Genomic DNA, 14435 nt, shown 5'->3' with positions numbered 1-14435 from the left:
ATTAAATATTAGGACGCGCTCTGAGACATAGACAAAACAAGTCTTAAAAATGTGTGTTCATTTACATCTAATAAAGACAAAACAAGTCTTAAAAATGTGTGTTCATTTACATCTGATAAAGACAAAACAAGTCTATAAAAATGTGTGTTCATTTACATCTGATTAAGACAAAGCAAGTCTATAAAATGTGTGGTGAATGATTTCTCTGAGAAAAAGGGGTTAAATGCATTAAGTGCGCAGTAGAGGGCGTTGTGTTTCTGACAAACACATCTCTTGTTTAAAGATGTTAATGTAAGCAATATTACAATTTGCAACAGTGAAAATATTTTATACTGATTGTTGAAAGTCGTGTAACTGACATGTTTATAAAATTGACTGGTTTTATTTTTTTTGTTTTTTTGTGTGACAAATATCAATGGGCAGAATAATGTGTGGATGGCACAGATAGAAAAAATGTCATTATTGGAAGAATGTGAACAATTACCAGATGAAACTCGTTAGTATAACAACGATTGTATAAACATAAGCTTTATACTATCGCTATATTTAGATCAGATTTGGGTTTTTCCAAAAATTGGAGAATGTGATTTGTCAACTACGGAAAAAACTAAAACGTCAAAAAAAAGCCATATTTGACAGTTATTAATGGAAAATTGTGAGGAAATAATAGGATAAATAGAATATTATGTTATTTTTGGATAAATATCAAGTTTATCATGCTCGGCACGAACTATGTTAGCGCTCGGCATGCCTCGCGCTACATTGGTTCTAAGCCTCGCATGATAAACTTGATATTTATCCAAAACTCACATAATATTCTCTATATTTACAAGGTTACGCGATCTGGATGTGCATACGGAATATGTTATTACAATAGGTCATGATATTACACCGTATTTGTTGTTGTTTTATTAATATTTTCGTTGTTACTTATAAGAATGTTCTAGTTTTATTATGATGATGCGATTTAAAAAAATGTTATAAACAATGTGTGATTATTTTGCGTAAAACATTTAGCGATATGAAGCAATAATAATATCATATGACATGTAATATGTTACTTTGATTTATGAACATGATTTAAATCATTTCTCACATTCTGGATCACCAAATTTTTTATGCTGATTGAATAATAAGCGCGGTAATCTGCGTAGATACAATTCGTAGTTGTGACGTTGCCGTAAAAAGCAACGTTAAACGACGTCAAAATTGGGAAATAGTGGGCATCTTTGTCTCGGGCTGGAGATAACGTCTTTTGAACAAATACATGCATTGAGGATTTTTTGAAAAGATGACTCTCTGCACTTTATGTTAATAGTAGATTGAAAATAATTTGGATAAAGGCAAATAACGACCCTTAACGTCCCTTGTCCTTTAAACAAGTACGCAACTCAAAATGGATGGGCGTAGGCCGCTTCACAAAACAGGCAAAAAAGTTCTCTATATTATTATTTTTTCAGGAAACAAGCCTAAAGCGGCTGCCGTATTATCAGACGAAGAGATTCAAAAACTCTACACAGACAACATTCTGGGTGCAACAACGCCAAAATCACTTCTAAATACCATTTGGTTGAACAACTCCCTGCATTTCGGCCTACGAGGAACCCACGAGCAGTACAATTTAAGGTTAGTTTAATTATGAAATGACAGACTTTCAGTGCTAAAAATGAGAGTCTAAAATTTGATAAATTTTTGGGATTGCATAATTGAAATCCCGTATTAAACCAGATTAATCATTTGCTTAACCTCCAACAGATTGAATTTTACATGAACGGCACTGAATACTTACTTCAATATAATGAAACAACTTCTGATAATTAAACACATTTTTTTTTAAGATGGGGTGATGTCAAACTGAAGACAGATGCTTCAGGAAATGAATTTCTGGAATTCAATGAACGACAGACTCAGACCCGCACTGGCGCAAATGCATCAGATGCCAGAAAAATTCATCCGAAGATGTTTGCCTCACCAGAGTTAGGAAATAGGGACCCTATTTACATTTACAAACAGTATAGTGATAAAAGGCCACCCGGCTTCAGCACTGATGATAGCCCATTCTACCTGGCAACAAGAACCGTGCCCTTAACTGACATTTTTGATCAGTGGTTCCTACGGCAGAAACTTGGTGAAAAAAAATTGCCAAGATGTTGAAAACTATGGCAATCGAGGCCGGTTTTGACAAAACCAAAAATATCAGTAACCATTCCGCTAGAAAACACCTTGTTCAAAAATTAAGGGATTCCAATATCGCACCCACTGAAATCATGCAAATTACAGGACACAAAAACGTCCAGTCAATAATAAATTACAGCGAAATTTCCGAACAAACACAAAAATGATGTTCAAACCTTTTAGCATCATGTTCTACTGCAACTCCATCTCAGGCATCTGTTTCATGCACTTCTGTCAACACTTCCGAAATGAACATTTCTCTCCCCACCCACCCTGCACAAGCACAGCTTCCTGGCCCAAATCCAATACTAGCATGTTTTTTGGAGCTGTACTTAACGTGCAGAACCTCAATATCTACGCACAACCACCACAGTAAACCAAATGCGCAGTACATATTCCGAATTCTAATAAAAACATCATTCATTTCTTTACACGTGTTAACACACTGCGAAGACGTCAGCGACTGCACTGGCCTTGACATGTTACAATTGCGTTTCAAGTTTTTCCTTTAAATGTATAATATATGTTTTCATTTTGTGTAATAAAGTATTGCTGCTTTAAATTTTGTTGCAGTATTAAAGAAGACAGAGAAAGATACAGCGTTATTAAATTACATTAAATGGCGTAGCGATGAATTTTTAGTATTTCTTGAAAAACGGGGTGAGAGGTGTCAGTGGTATGATAAACAGAAAAACAGGTTACTGCCTGATCGTTTTGTAATATATCAGGCTCGGCACGAATAAAATAACGGCGAGGCTTTGCTTTTATTCTAAGCCTCGCCTGATATATTACAAAACGATCAGGCAGTAACCTGTTATTCTCTATGTAGCAAGTAAACAGTTCTAAGACATTTTTCTGTACAATGTTTACATTCATAGTGTTATGGGTAGTAAGGATGTCGACAGCAATTTCTGCTTAACTTGTCGCATTGACAATACCTTTATATAAACAACAAAAACTAGGCGACTATATAAACTGCTTTTTCGTAGCCCATACACGCATGTGATATTTTTTTAAGCCTTTTGGAATTGTTTGATATAAAGGATTTACGTTCTTTTAAAAAGAGGTAATTTATTATAATGTTAAATTTACTTCAATATTAGACATTACATCTAAACGTTTTATTGTCTCGTATCATAAAACATTGCCAAGAGTAAAACCAGTGTAACCTGTTAATAGGCCATCATTATTGTGAAATAAAGCCGAACAATGAAACTGCTTCAAATCATTTTTGACTCGTGGTGTTTTTTTTGCAAACCATTATGTTCCATGTCCGCAAATAATTTTACAGAAAAAAACGAGTTGTTCAATGGCATTCAGACGACAAGGCAGATAAAGACCAGACGTTATGTGACATATAAGGAGTGTGTGAAGTATTTTTCATTATTGATAAATATGCAACAATAAGGCTGCTTACACGAATCTCACATTACACCGCATTCGGAGTAGCACACATCGAACATACTGAGAAGTGAAAGTAGGTATTAAGCTCGATGTTTGAAACACATGCAGAAGTAGTGTCCGCTATGATTGATTGCTATTGTACAAAAAAGATGTTTGATTAAATATAAACGCGAAAACTGCACTAAATCTATGACAACTTCAGAAGGAAATAATAAATGAATACGTATTTCAGTACGTGTTCAATACACAACATCTACATGTATACGCATGTACAAAATATCATTCAAACTCTTTACAAATATTACGCCAGTGATCATTTTCGACGTCACAGTTTACTTTAAGAGGCCTTCTCCTAGTATTATTCGCGCCCCATTTGCAATTACATTTCATTCACGACGTTTTAACATGTGATTTGTCAACAATAAAGTTTATGCTTAATTTTTGTTAAATGAGAGCATTGCAGACGTCAAATCATAACACGATTCAAACAGATGGTCTATGAGTAACTCTTTATAATTCGTCATTGATGGATATCAATCTTCTCATCAGTGTGTATTCCTTTAGGTAAGTGTGCGATCTTTTTTTAACGATGACTCATGTAAACTTGGGATTGCAAAACATGTTTCACTCATTTGTGTTATTGACTGGGCGATTATCATTCCGAAATCAGCACAACCATTAATTTTTGGCCTTTAGGCACGTCATCGTTCGATATTTTAAAATTAATTTTAATAACTTGTCGTTTTCATTTGCTTGTGTCCAGTATGTTGTTATTTCTATCATTTGTTGAGATGGGGTTACAATAATAGCAGTAGACTATCACGAAGTATTAAGCGGCAAAGATGTCATAAATTAAAATATGCATCAGTGTTCTTGGAGTTAAGGCAAATCCATATTTGCATGTTTTGAATTTAACCTGGAATGGTACCTTTTGGATTATTAATTGTAAATTTTAAGATATATATTGACATATATACCGATTTGATCTGATGGTTAAGTAAAATGGCGCATGTGTAAACAATGAATAAAAAAACAAAAGACCTAACTTAAGAATGATTGCTTATCTCGTATGGTAAAATATATTCTATTTATATAAAAAAAAACAATACAGTATTAAGTGAATAAATAAACTGTGTAGTCGCAGTTTTTACAAAAAAGTGTAAGGCACAATATGTTTAAAGCTAGTTCAAGCATTTGTCTCTCAAACAGTTTAAACAGTTTGAACTGTAAACAGTTAATTATTTGTATGCATGCTTACCTTTGACATGCGAGTAGTTATCTTTATCATTCGTCTTAACATCCCTGATTTTCTCTCCTATTGTGTCTCTTGTGACCGACTTTGTGTCTTGTTTCCCTGAGGCTGTCTCATTAAGCATACCTGCCTCTGGTGTTTTATACGATTTAATATAAGGCAGATTATACGTGTATATAGTTTTCGTTTGAATATGCAATTAAATGACTACGAATATTTTGTCTGATTTTTATGTTTCACATTTATGCAGAATTTACAAAAACAATGACGAAGGGATGTAATCATAATGCACATTATGATGATAATGTGATGGTAGATATTATGATGATGATGAAGATATTGCTGATTATGATGTTGGTGATGATGATTATGATGATTAAGGTGAGGATAATGGTGATAATGAAGATGATGATGATGGTGGTGGTGGTGATGATGATGGTGATGCTGATAATTGTGGTGATGATGGTAATGATTATGATGATTAAGATGACGACGACGACGATGATGATGTGAATGATGATGATGATGATGATGATGATGATGATGGTGATGATGTTGATAATGATGATGATGTTGGTGGTGAGGTGATGATGCGGGTAATAATGATGATGATGATTATGATGGTGACGATGCTGCTGCTGCTGATGATGATGGTGATGCTGCTACTTCTGCTGCTGCTGCTAATGATGATGAGGCGGAAAAGGAGGATGATGGTGAGGATGATGATAAAGATGATGATGGTGATGATGGTGTTGATGGTGATGCTGCTGCTTCTGCTGCTAATGCTGCTGCTGCTGATGATGACGATTATGATGATGATGTTGATGATGATGATCATGTTGATGATGCTGCTGATGATGATGAAGATATTTATGATGGCGAAAATGGTTAGGTTGGTGTTGATAATGATGGTGATGATGAAGGTGATGATAATGATGATGGTGATGATGATAATGATGATGATGATGATGATGATGATGATGATGATGATGATGATGATGATGATGATGATGATGATGATGATTATGATGATGATGACGACGATGATGATGATGATGATGATGATGATGATGATGATGATGATGATGATGATGATGATGATGATGATGATGATGATGATGATGATGATGATGATGATGATAATGATGATGATAATGATGATGATGATGATGATGATTTTCAATAACATACAAGCGACTCTTATCATGTCCATTTCACTTTAGCACGGGTAGAATGATTATTTAAGTCTGGTTTTGTGCATGTTTTTGGACCATTCAAAAACAAATACATTAGGTTATTTACCGCATATCAAATTATACAATTATTCAATTAAAATACAACAATACTGATTCTAATTTACCCGCTACAGGGAAGATTGACAGGTTTGTGATGATATCGCATCATTACTTTTACAAGAAATACTATTATAATATAATATAATATATTATAATATAAATGTATATTACTCATTCAAACTTGCTCGGATTTTAATTATATATTAATAAACTGGTTCATGGCTAAAGTTAAAACTTTAACTCTTAAGTGTGACATGGCCTTTGAGATAGGGAAATCCGTTTTAAACGCGACTTGTCGTCTTATGATGGGTTGAGTTCGTGAAAATAATTTGAGACCGATTAATATATGGCAAACTTATGGCAGACACATAAGTTTTCAAGATATTGCATCACTTTGACTTTTGACCTCTACATATGCCCTTGACCTAAGCATGCACAGAGATGGTTGTTTAACGCTACATTTCGTCTTATGATTCGTCGAATCTATGTCAAGTTATATTCTTAATATAAGGCACAGTAAGCGCTTAGACTGGAATTTACATGCTATTTAATGGTAAAATTTTACCATCAATAACAATGCATGACATTGACCTTTAAGGTAAGGATCGACACCTGACACATCGTCTTACGATAAGGGAATTGCGCAAATTTGTTTCACAATCTATCCATATATGGCAGAGTTTTGGTTTAAAATTGCACACATATACACAGACGAAAACAGGGCCTTTTCCATCTTAGAAATAGTTTTCATAGCTTTGAAAAGTTTGCGAATCAAAACTTCACAATTTTGAAAAGTTCCAGACTCATTTGTTCACGAATTTCAACAGTTTGCCACCCATTTTTTTAACAAATTGATGAGCCAGAGGGCGCTTCACGAGGACCCGAAAATATGCATAGGAAATACTTACAGTGCGACTGCTGTATGACCCCCCTAATAATATGAGTTCTCTCACAGGTTTAATAAGGTAAATGTATGTCTAAAGTGGTAACAGGATGTCTCTACGATTTAACCTGTTAACTTGGCTTATATATAATAGATATAAACATTCTAACCGAGATTTATGAAGACCGAGTCGTACATGTTTTCTACAGTTGTATAAGCGTTTTCTTATATTTAGCATGGTGACCTAGTCTCCGTACGCATCTGACCCAGTGTCAACCTTGACCGTGAAATTGTCTAAATAAACAGTCTGATTGAATTTCCCCAAATTAAGTTATACACGTGTCTTCAAGATTTGTAACACGATATTTCCGGGTGAACTAGTTTTTGAACGCACTTGATCCAGATCCGAACACGGCATAGATATTGTGAAGATAAACATTATTGTTAAGTTTTGTTAAGATTGTGTTATAGCTGTGACCTCTAGGGCGATAATGAGCTAATCGTTGATCGACGGAGAACGAACGTACAGCGGACACACAGGGTGATCACAATACCTGTAGTACTATGATTGTTCCTTAACTATAGTGCGGTTTATTTGTCTGCAGTCTGACATGTTTTAAACTGAACAGGCCTATATCTGGTTCAGAAGTTTTTTGTCTTCCACCTATTGATACTTAATTATTTTTTTCTGTGAAAGTATTGTCTTACTGTGTTTTTCTATAAATTAACAAATCCATTTTTACAATAAGCCCCGCTCTTAGAAAACCGGGTTTAATGAGTGTGCGTATAGTGTCACCTTCAGGGACGACAATTTTTGCTTTTATGGAATTTTTCGTTTCGTTTTTCTACAATAAAAGTGTTGTCCTGTATTAGCCAGTGTGGACTGAGGGACGATACGCACATGCATTTAGTCCAGTTTTCCTAGAGCTAGGCTCAAATAGTTTGGCTTATACTGTATACCTGTGAAAGTGGTAACAATATTAAGGGCTATTTATTATTAACAAGGATTAGATACAATTTAACTACATAATTATTTCCATTTATAAACTATATTTTCATAAACAAATATTATTATTAAATATTTATCTTTAGAACCAGCACATACCTTGATTTTGTGAATCGACTTTGGTATTTTCAAGTAGGTCCGCTAAGTATTGATATCCAAGTTCTTTTAATGCACATATTAATAGAGTGTATGCATAATCGTCTTTCTGTATCAGTTTTTTTAATAAAGCAATTATTTCTATTTTCCTTAGTATAAGGATTGAATCCCATGATTTCATCTTGATCGCTGAATTCAAAGACATTTTTCTCAATAAATATGCCAATGAAATCTTTTTCATCAATATAAATTTTTATTGCTCGCAAGTTTTTAGTTATTTTCTGTTGCAAGTCCTGTCTCATTGTGCACATTTTCAACACCTGAACAAGAAAATATATGTATTCATATTTATAGATGATATACGTAGGTCGTACATTGTACGTTATTCAGAGACCTTCAATGGTTGAGAATGAAAAGCGGTCTCTTAACACAGGTGATCTCTTAAGGCAGGGTGATTTATTAAAGCTACGTTTTGCATACATATGTATGCTACTTAATTAACAGACGAGGTTAAACATATATTACATAATGATCGCAATTAATTTATTTGTACAACATAAAAGAGGAATAAATAATATGTGTTTAATTTACTTTTTCTGTTTGCGTTTATACATATTCATTTTTATAAAAAAAATATTCCATAACAGATATTTAACCGTCTTGAAATGTTTGTCCGTTACAAGTTTTTTCCGGTTTGATCAATTTGCATGCGATTTATACTGTTAATGTCTCGGGAGGCAATGCATACAATTTATTGCACACATTCCAAATAAAATTAATAGCTAACACATAAATTGTACCATAAGATCATTATCAAATTCCTGCGAAATAAAGTGCATTTCCGATCATTCTCCAACCATCATGTTTTATATCTTAATTCAGATTAATGATGTCGTGACATAGCTGTCAAAATATGATCCCATACTGTCCCATATTTAACACAGAAGAATAACGCCGAACATTACTGGTTAAAAGAACCAAATAAATACTCCGACGATAATCTATAAGCACATTTCAGACTCATAGAATAAATCTATCTGTGAACAAAATTAAAAAAAATAAAATTTTCAACTATAATACTTGTGTTAGAAACAATAAATCAATGTTATGTCAGGCAACTTTAGGTCATACAAAATTTGACTCTCCAAACGAGTTCATTCTACTCGCAAATGTGAAACATATAACGAGATTTAGTATGGTTTGATTAATTTGTTAGTGGATATGTGTACAATCTTATTCATATTAAAATTCAGCTATAATGTATTTGTCACAATGTACATATAAATAAATAAATAAATAAATATATATATATATATATATATATATATATATATATATATATATATATATATATATATATATATATATATATATATATATGACATACAAAACCGGCTTTTTCCGATGTTTTTGCTATCTTTGTAATTAACAGGTCCATTTTAAATTACTTCGCCATGACAAAAATCCCTCTATGTTAAAACACGTATACTAGTGTATCCAATAACACTACAAAAATTTTTGAATCTTCCGATCTAACTACTGATGAGAACAATGTCCTGAAAAATGTCTTCAATATTAAGCGCTGTATGAAAAACCCGCTTAATCACTAAAGCGCCAGCCACAAAGACACACTATTTAACTAATGCTATTTATTTCGTTTCAATCTGCACCGACCTTTATTTTACATGTAGGAACAGTTATATCATAGATATGTACAAATCTATATTGTGAGCGCTTGACATTCAGTCGTAACTTAAATTTGTCGTGATCTCTTTGGTATTTAAGACTAGAGTCCAGATATATCACTTTAATTCAATTAGATCTTTTCCAAGGGTGGTATAAAAAATATAAAAAAACTACTCACCCATTTATTTTCATTATGTTACAGAAAACATAACAATTTTGGGACCTAATGTATCATGATTGTTTAATTTAACTGATAAGCTGCACGCTCATAAATACCCACACATGTTCTCATTCGCACAACACCATAGGAATAAAAGTCATTTTCATATGTCTTCGGTGAATTTGGTTAAGACATTGGGGGAGAGCAATTCTTCTTGAATATATAAGATTGGATATGTATACTCCCCATTAGACTGAGATTGACTAAGAAATATATTTATTACATTTGAGACATAGTGTCCATGCTGAATGCTCATTTAAGCCAGAAAACTTCGTTTAATACTTACAAATAATATCATTAAATTTCCATAAACATGCATATTTGCTTGCCAGTCGGTTTGGAAATAGCAACAGCAATTAAATCTGACATATATTGTATAGGATATTAACTTAAGAAAAAATCATAACATTTGTTTATTGTCCTTGTTGTAATAAACGTATTGAACTCGGTAAAGGGAATCCAGGAATGTGACACTGGCTACAACATCGAGTGGATAATGTTTCGTGAGATATTCAAATCCAGCTGGCAATTGAATACAGGAGCTTTTGTTAACCTATATACAGTAAGCAAGCTGACAAATTATAAGCATGGATATTCCTGCTGAACTTTATTCATATGATTTAAGCCTTAAACCTAATATTGGCTAATTGGTATATTTTCCGTACTTGCTTCCTTTTATTATGATAACAATCAGGTCAATAATGTTTCGCGGTAGGTGTCATGCCCAATGGTGTATTTGAAAAAAATATTTGTAGAATGTCACATTATAATGTCACATACCAAACATCATGTGATACCCTTTCAACCCCAACCCAAGGCATGGCGTATTTTGCCACTTAGGAGCAAGATGAAAATAAAACGCCTGGGAGAGGAGTACTGTATGCTGTTAGATACATATTAAACCTTCTTTCATTTTGTTTTCTGATTCGTAGATTGCTATCAATTTAATCATGTCAGTCTTAATAAGTTACGTAACCCAAGGGTGTGACAAGTTTTTACCCAAGGGGCATGATTTTATCAATCTTTGTAAAGGACAAGAACATACTGTTGTTTCACAACATATACTATAAATCTGACCCATGCGGTGTTTGCGAATCAAATTACAAAAAGTTATTTACTGTATAAATGTCTGTAGGAGTGTCTGCAAATCATGTGACCATTGGGAGGAGGACCGTTTTGACCCATCATTTTAACAAATTTTCTACAGTACCTCTATGATTAGAAAAATGCCAACTTGTTTGGTCTTCATGACCTAAAAATCAAATAATCGGAAAGATTTTAACAAAAGTATTAGAGGGTCACGTCAGGAACAAGTCTGTGAAGTTATTAACAAAAACAATACTGCAAGACTTAGAAGAAGGAGGTGTTGTGTGAGACAAAATTATCGGATACACACGCGTACAATGAACACCATGGCATAACTCGCAGCACGCAATGCTTTTTTGCTAACACGAGATATAAATCGGAATGTATAAAACAATAATAAATAATTTGAAACTATAATTTACGTTTAGGAGAAAAGATACTTTAAGATCAACAACATTCAATAATCAATTACAATTTCTTTTTGCTTTCCGAGTCGACAACTTATGAATGTATCCAAGACATGTACACAGTTGGGAAATCCTCACATCTGTGCAGATTTCGTCATAAGACGCATACTGGTAGATACATTTAAAAGAAGATAAAACTACTAGAACACAGTTTGGGATGCATTTGAATGTAAAACTAACATGGTCATGATGAATTGGGTGGGAAAAAAAGAATTTTAGGCATAAACCGATTATTATTAAAAGGCTTTGGTTTCAGAGAAGACGATTATTGAAGTTCGTATTGTTTAAATGTAATGTTAGCTCTGCGGCCTGCATATTTAATAGACCAAAAAAAAAGAACAACTTTGGAAAAGAGTCGCCCCCATGATCATTCATCTGTAAAATCCGCTACGTGGTTAAGATGCAAATGTCCTTACTAGACATAAGAACGCACAAGCACTGGCGATTGAAATTACGGTATCTTGAACGCATACATTTGTGAGATAATAAATCTGGTAGAGGACCATAACATGATACATGCCAAACAGCAAACATTCAGGCCTTCAAAGAACACACAATAATTGTTTTGACTTGTTTTATTCATATTACGGAAAGAAGTAACATATCATATTAAATCCTCTTTCAGTTTTTCTCAATCTCTGGACTGAGAAACCCAATCATTCCAGTAAACCGAGCATTCAATGTGTAATCCAGGTTGTAAAGTGCAATGGTCTAGAAGAGTTCATTTTTTAAACAAAGGAGCGCTGATTGATAAAAAATTACAAGTAAAATACGCAAATAAAAATCATAACGGCTGTTTCCATTTGATTATAACATGTGAACAACAAGGCGCAAAATTTTTAATTGTAAGCTACGCTTCTTATTTACAAATATAGAAAAACTGAACATACATTTGGGCAGCTTGCCACACCTTTTGAGGCTTAATATTACAGATCTGAACGCTAAATTAACACCCTAATTTAGATAAGACATACACAATCACACACATTCATACATAACAAAAATTACTAAAGAATTTGGTAAAAAGTATTAAGTTTTTAGTGCGTCATTAAGTGTAACTGAAAGACATATCTATTCAAGATATTGTATTGTGAGTTGGTCAATTTACAAGTCCACAAAGATCTTTAAAAAGATAAACTTGTCTTACACGGAGTTATTCAAAGAAGTTATTGACACGACACAGATAATTTTAAAACAGCTATTGACACGCTTGATTGTTCTTATAGAAATATTTCAAACTTATAAAGAAAGGGAATATTGCATATAAAAATTCTTAACGATAATTTCTTTAAACCATATAACATTATATCAAGTACATGTATGTCAAGAACGTGACTTATATCCTAAGATTGATTTGTCAGCAATGTTCAAGGTGTCATTCAAAAGTGGATCATTGGCAATAAAAAATATCTTTATGGTGCTTATATATTTGGAATCTCAATTTAATTTTGTAGCGACAAATTTCAGTAATTTGCTTAAACATATCGTCACGTCACCTATTTTCGCCGTTCTCCTATTTTCTCCGATAACATTTGGTGCAATATAACCTATATATCGTCACGCGAGATTTCTCAGTTGACCTAGTCCTAGAATAAACAACATTGTCACGGATGAATACACCGTGATTTCTTTTTAAAATGGACATCCGAAAGGTAAGAAATAAACAGATGAAAACTAACCTGCAACAAAAGGCAAATTTTCTTAATGCCCTTTTTCGTTCCTGGTACTTCCTATATTATGTATTTTAAACGAGTGACTTTGTTCATTATCTTACTTGTAAAATGTGCAGCAGACACAGTATGACGTCACATAGGCGCGATATGTCAAATATTTGACAGCATATGAAAAGCCCGTGAAAAATGCGTGCTATATCTCCTTATCACACTTCATGATTTACCAAGTCTATTTTCAGGCCCCTCCTTCGGAAAGAGGCAGCTACAGGGCCGGTTATTCACATGATGATCTTACACATGCGTTCAATATGTGTATTGAACAAGGGCATCCTGTTGAGAGGGTTGCTAGAAAGTTCGGTATTCCGATAAACACTTTAAAAGACAGAGTTCGTGGAAAAATTGACATAGACACAGTGAAATCTGGCCCTTCCCCTTCCTTTGATATAATGCAGGAAACATTGTTCTGTGAGCATATTAAAACTATGGCTGAAATTGGCATGGGTTATTCTCGTCAAGAAACAATTAACCTAGCCTCTGATTATGTCATTCATTTGGGAATAAAAAAACAGGGTGAAAGGTTAAGTTTGAAATGGTTGTATGGGTGTTTGGGTAGATGGCCGGAGTTAAAGGTAAAAAACCTCAATCACTTGAAATTGCAAGGGCCAGAAGTGCCACTAAGACCACAATTGAAAACTATTTTAAAGAATTGAACAATATATTAACCAAATATCATTTGACAGACAAGCAATCCAGAATCTACAATATTGACGAAAAAGGTCTAAGTACAAATCACAAACCACCTAAAATTGTTACAGGCAAGGCCTACAAAGCAAAGGCGGTGACAGCTGGTAAGTCCCAGACGGTGACCCTTATTGGTGGAGGTAACGCATCAGGGCAACAAATTCCTCCATATTTCATATTTCCTGGTGCCCAAATGCATGCAACCCTACTAGAAGGATCAACACCAGGAACGTATTGGACAGTGTCTGACTCCGGCTGGTCCAATACCGACATATTTTCTCATTACATAAAATACCATCTTGAACCCTTGCTTCCAACACGTGATGCTAACAACCCTATCCTGATATTGCATGACGGTCATAAAAGCCATGTCTCAATTGGTTTTATTGAATGGACAAAATCAAATCATATAATTCTATTTGTTCTTCCGCCCCATTGTAGCCACATACTT

At 33.8% G+C, this 14435-nt stretch overlaps 2 protein-coding genes across 38 annotated transcripts in view; one reads left to right on the top strand and one right to left on the bottom strand.

Annotated features, from left to right (window-relative positions):
* Window positions 1–14435, bottom strand: part of LOC127835046 (perilipin-4-like) — a 438066-nt gene that overhangs the window by 8636 nt on the left and 414995 nt on the right. The window lies entirely within an intron of this gene.
* Window positions 118–2289, top strand: LOC127835057 (uncharacterized). Its single transcript, XM_052361300.1, has 3 exons — window positions 118–496; window positions 1461–1626; window positions 1839–2289. Exons 1-3 carry the CDS (start codon window positions 436–438, stop codon window positions 2152–2154), a joined length of 543 nt encoding a protein of 180 aa, XP_052217260.1. The 5' UTR covers window positions 118–435; the 3' UTR covers window positions 2155–2289.

Source organism: Dreissena polymorpha, chromosome 6 (assembly GCF_020536995.1).
Source record: "Dreissena polymorpha isolate Duluth1 chromosome 6, UMN_Dpol_1.0, whole genome shotgun sequence".
NCBI lineage: Eukaryota > Metazoa > Mollusca > Bivalvia > Myida > Dreissenidae > Dreissena > Dreissena polymorpha.
Note: the sequence above shows the minus strand (reverse complement) of the source record. Positions and strands in the feature narration are given on the sequence as shown.

Bases quoted from the DNA above. Each gene is read 5' to 3' on its own strand.
- LOC127835057 (XM_052361300.1), top strand. From the start codon at position 436: ATGGCACAGATAGAAAAAATGTCATTATTGGAAGAATGTGAACAATTA. The intron at 497-1,460 runs GTTAGTATAACA...TTATTTTTTCAG, and splicing joins ACAATTACCAGATGAAACTC to GAAACAAGCCTAAAGCGGCT. The intron at 1,627-1,838 runs GTTAGTTTAATT...TTTTTTTTTAAG, and splicing joins CACGAGCAGTACAATTTAAG to ATGGGGTGATGTCAAACTGA.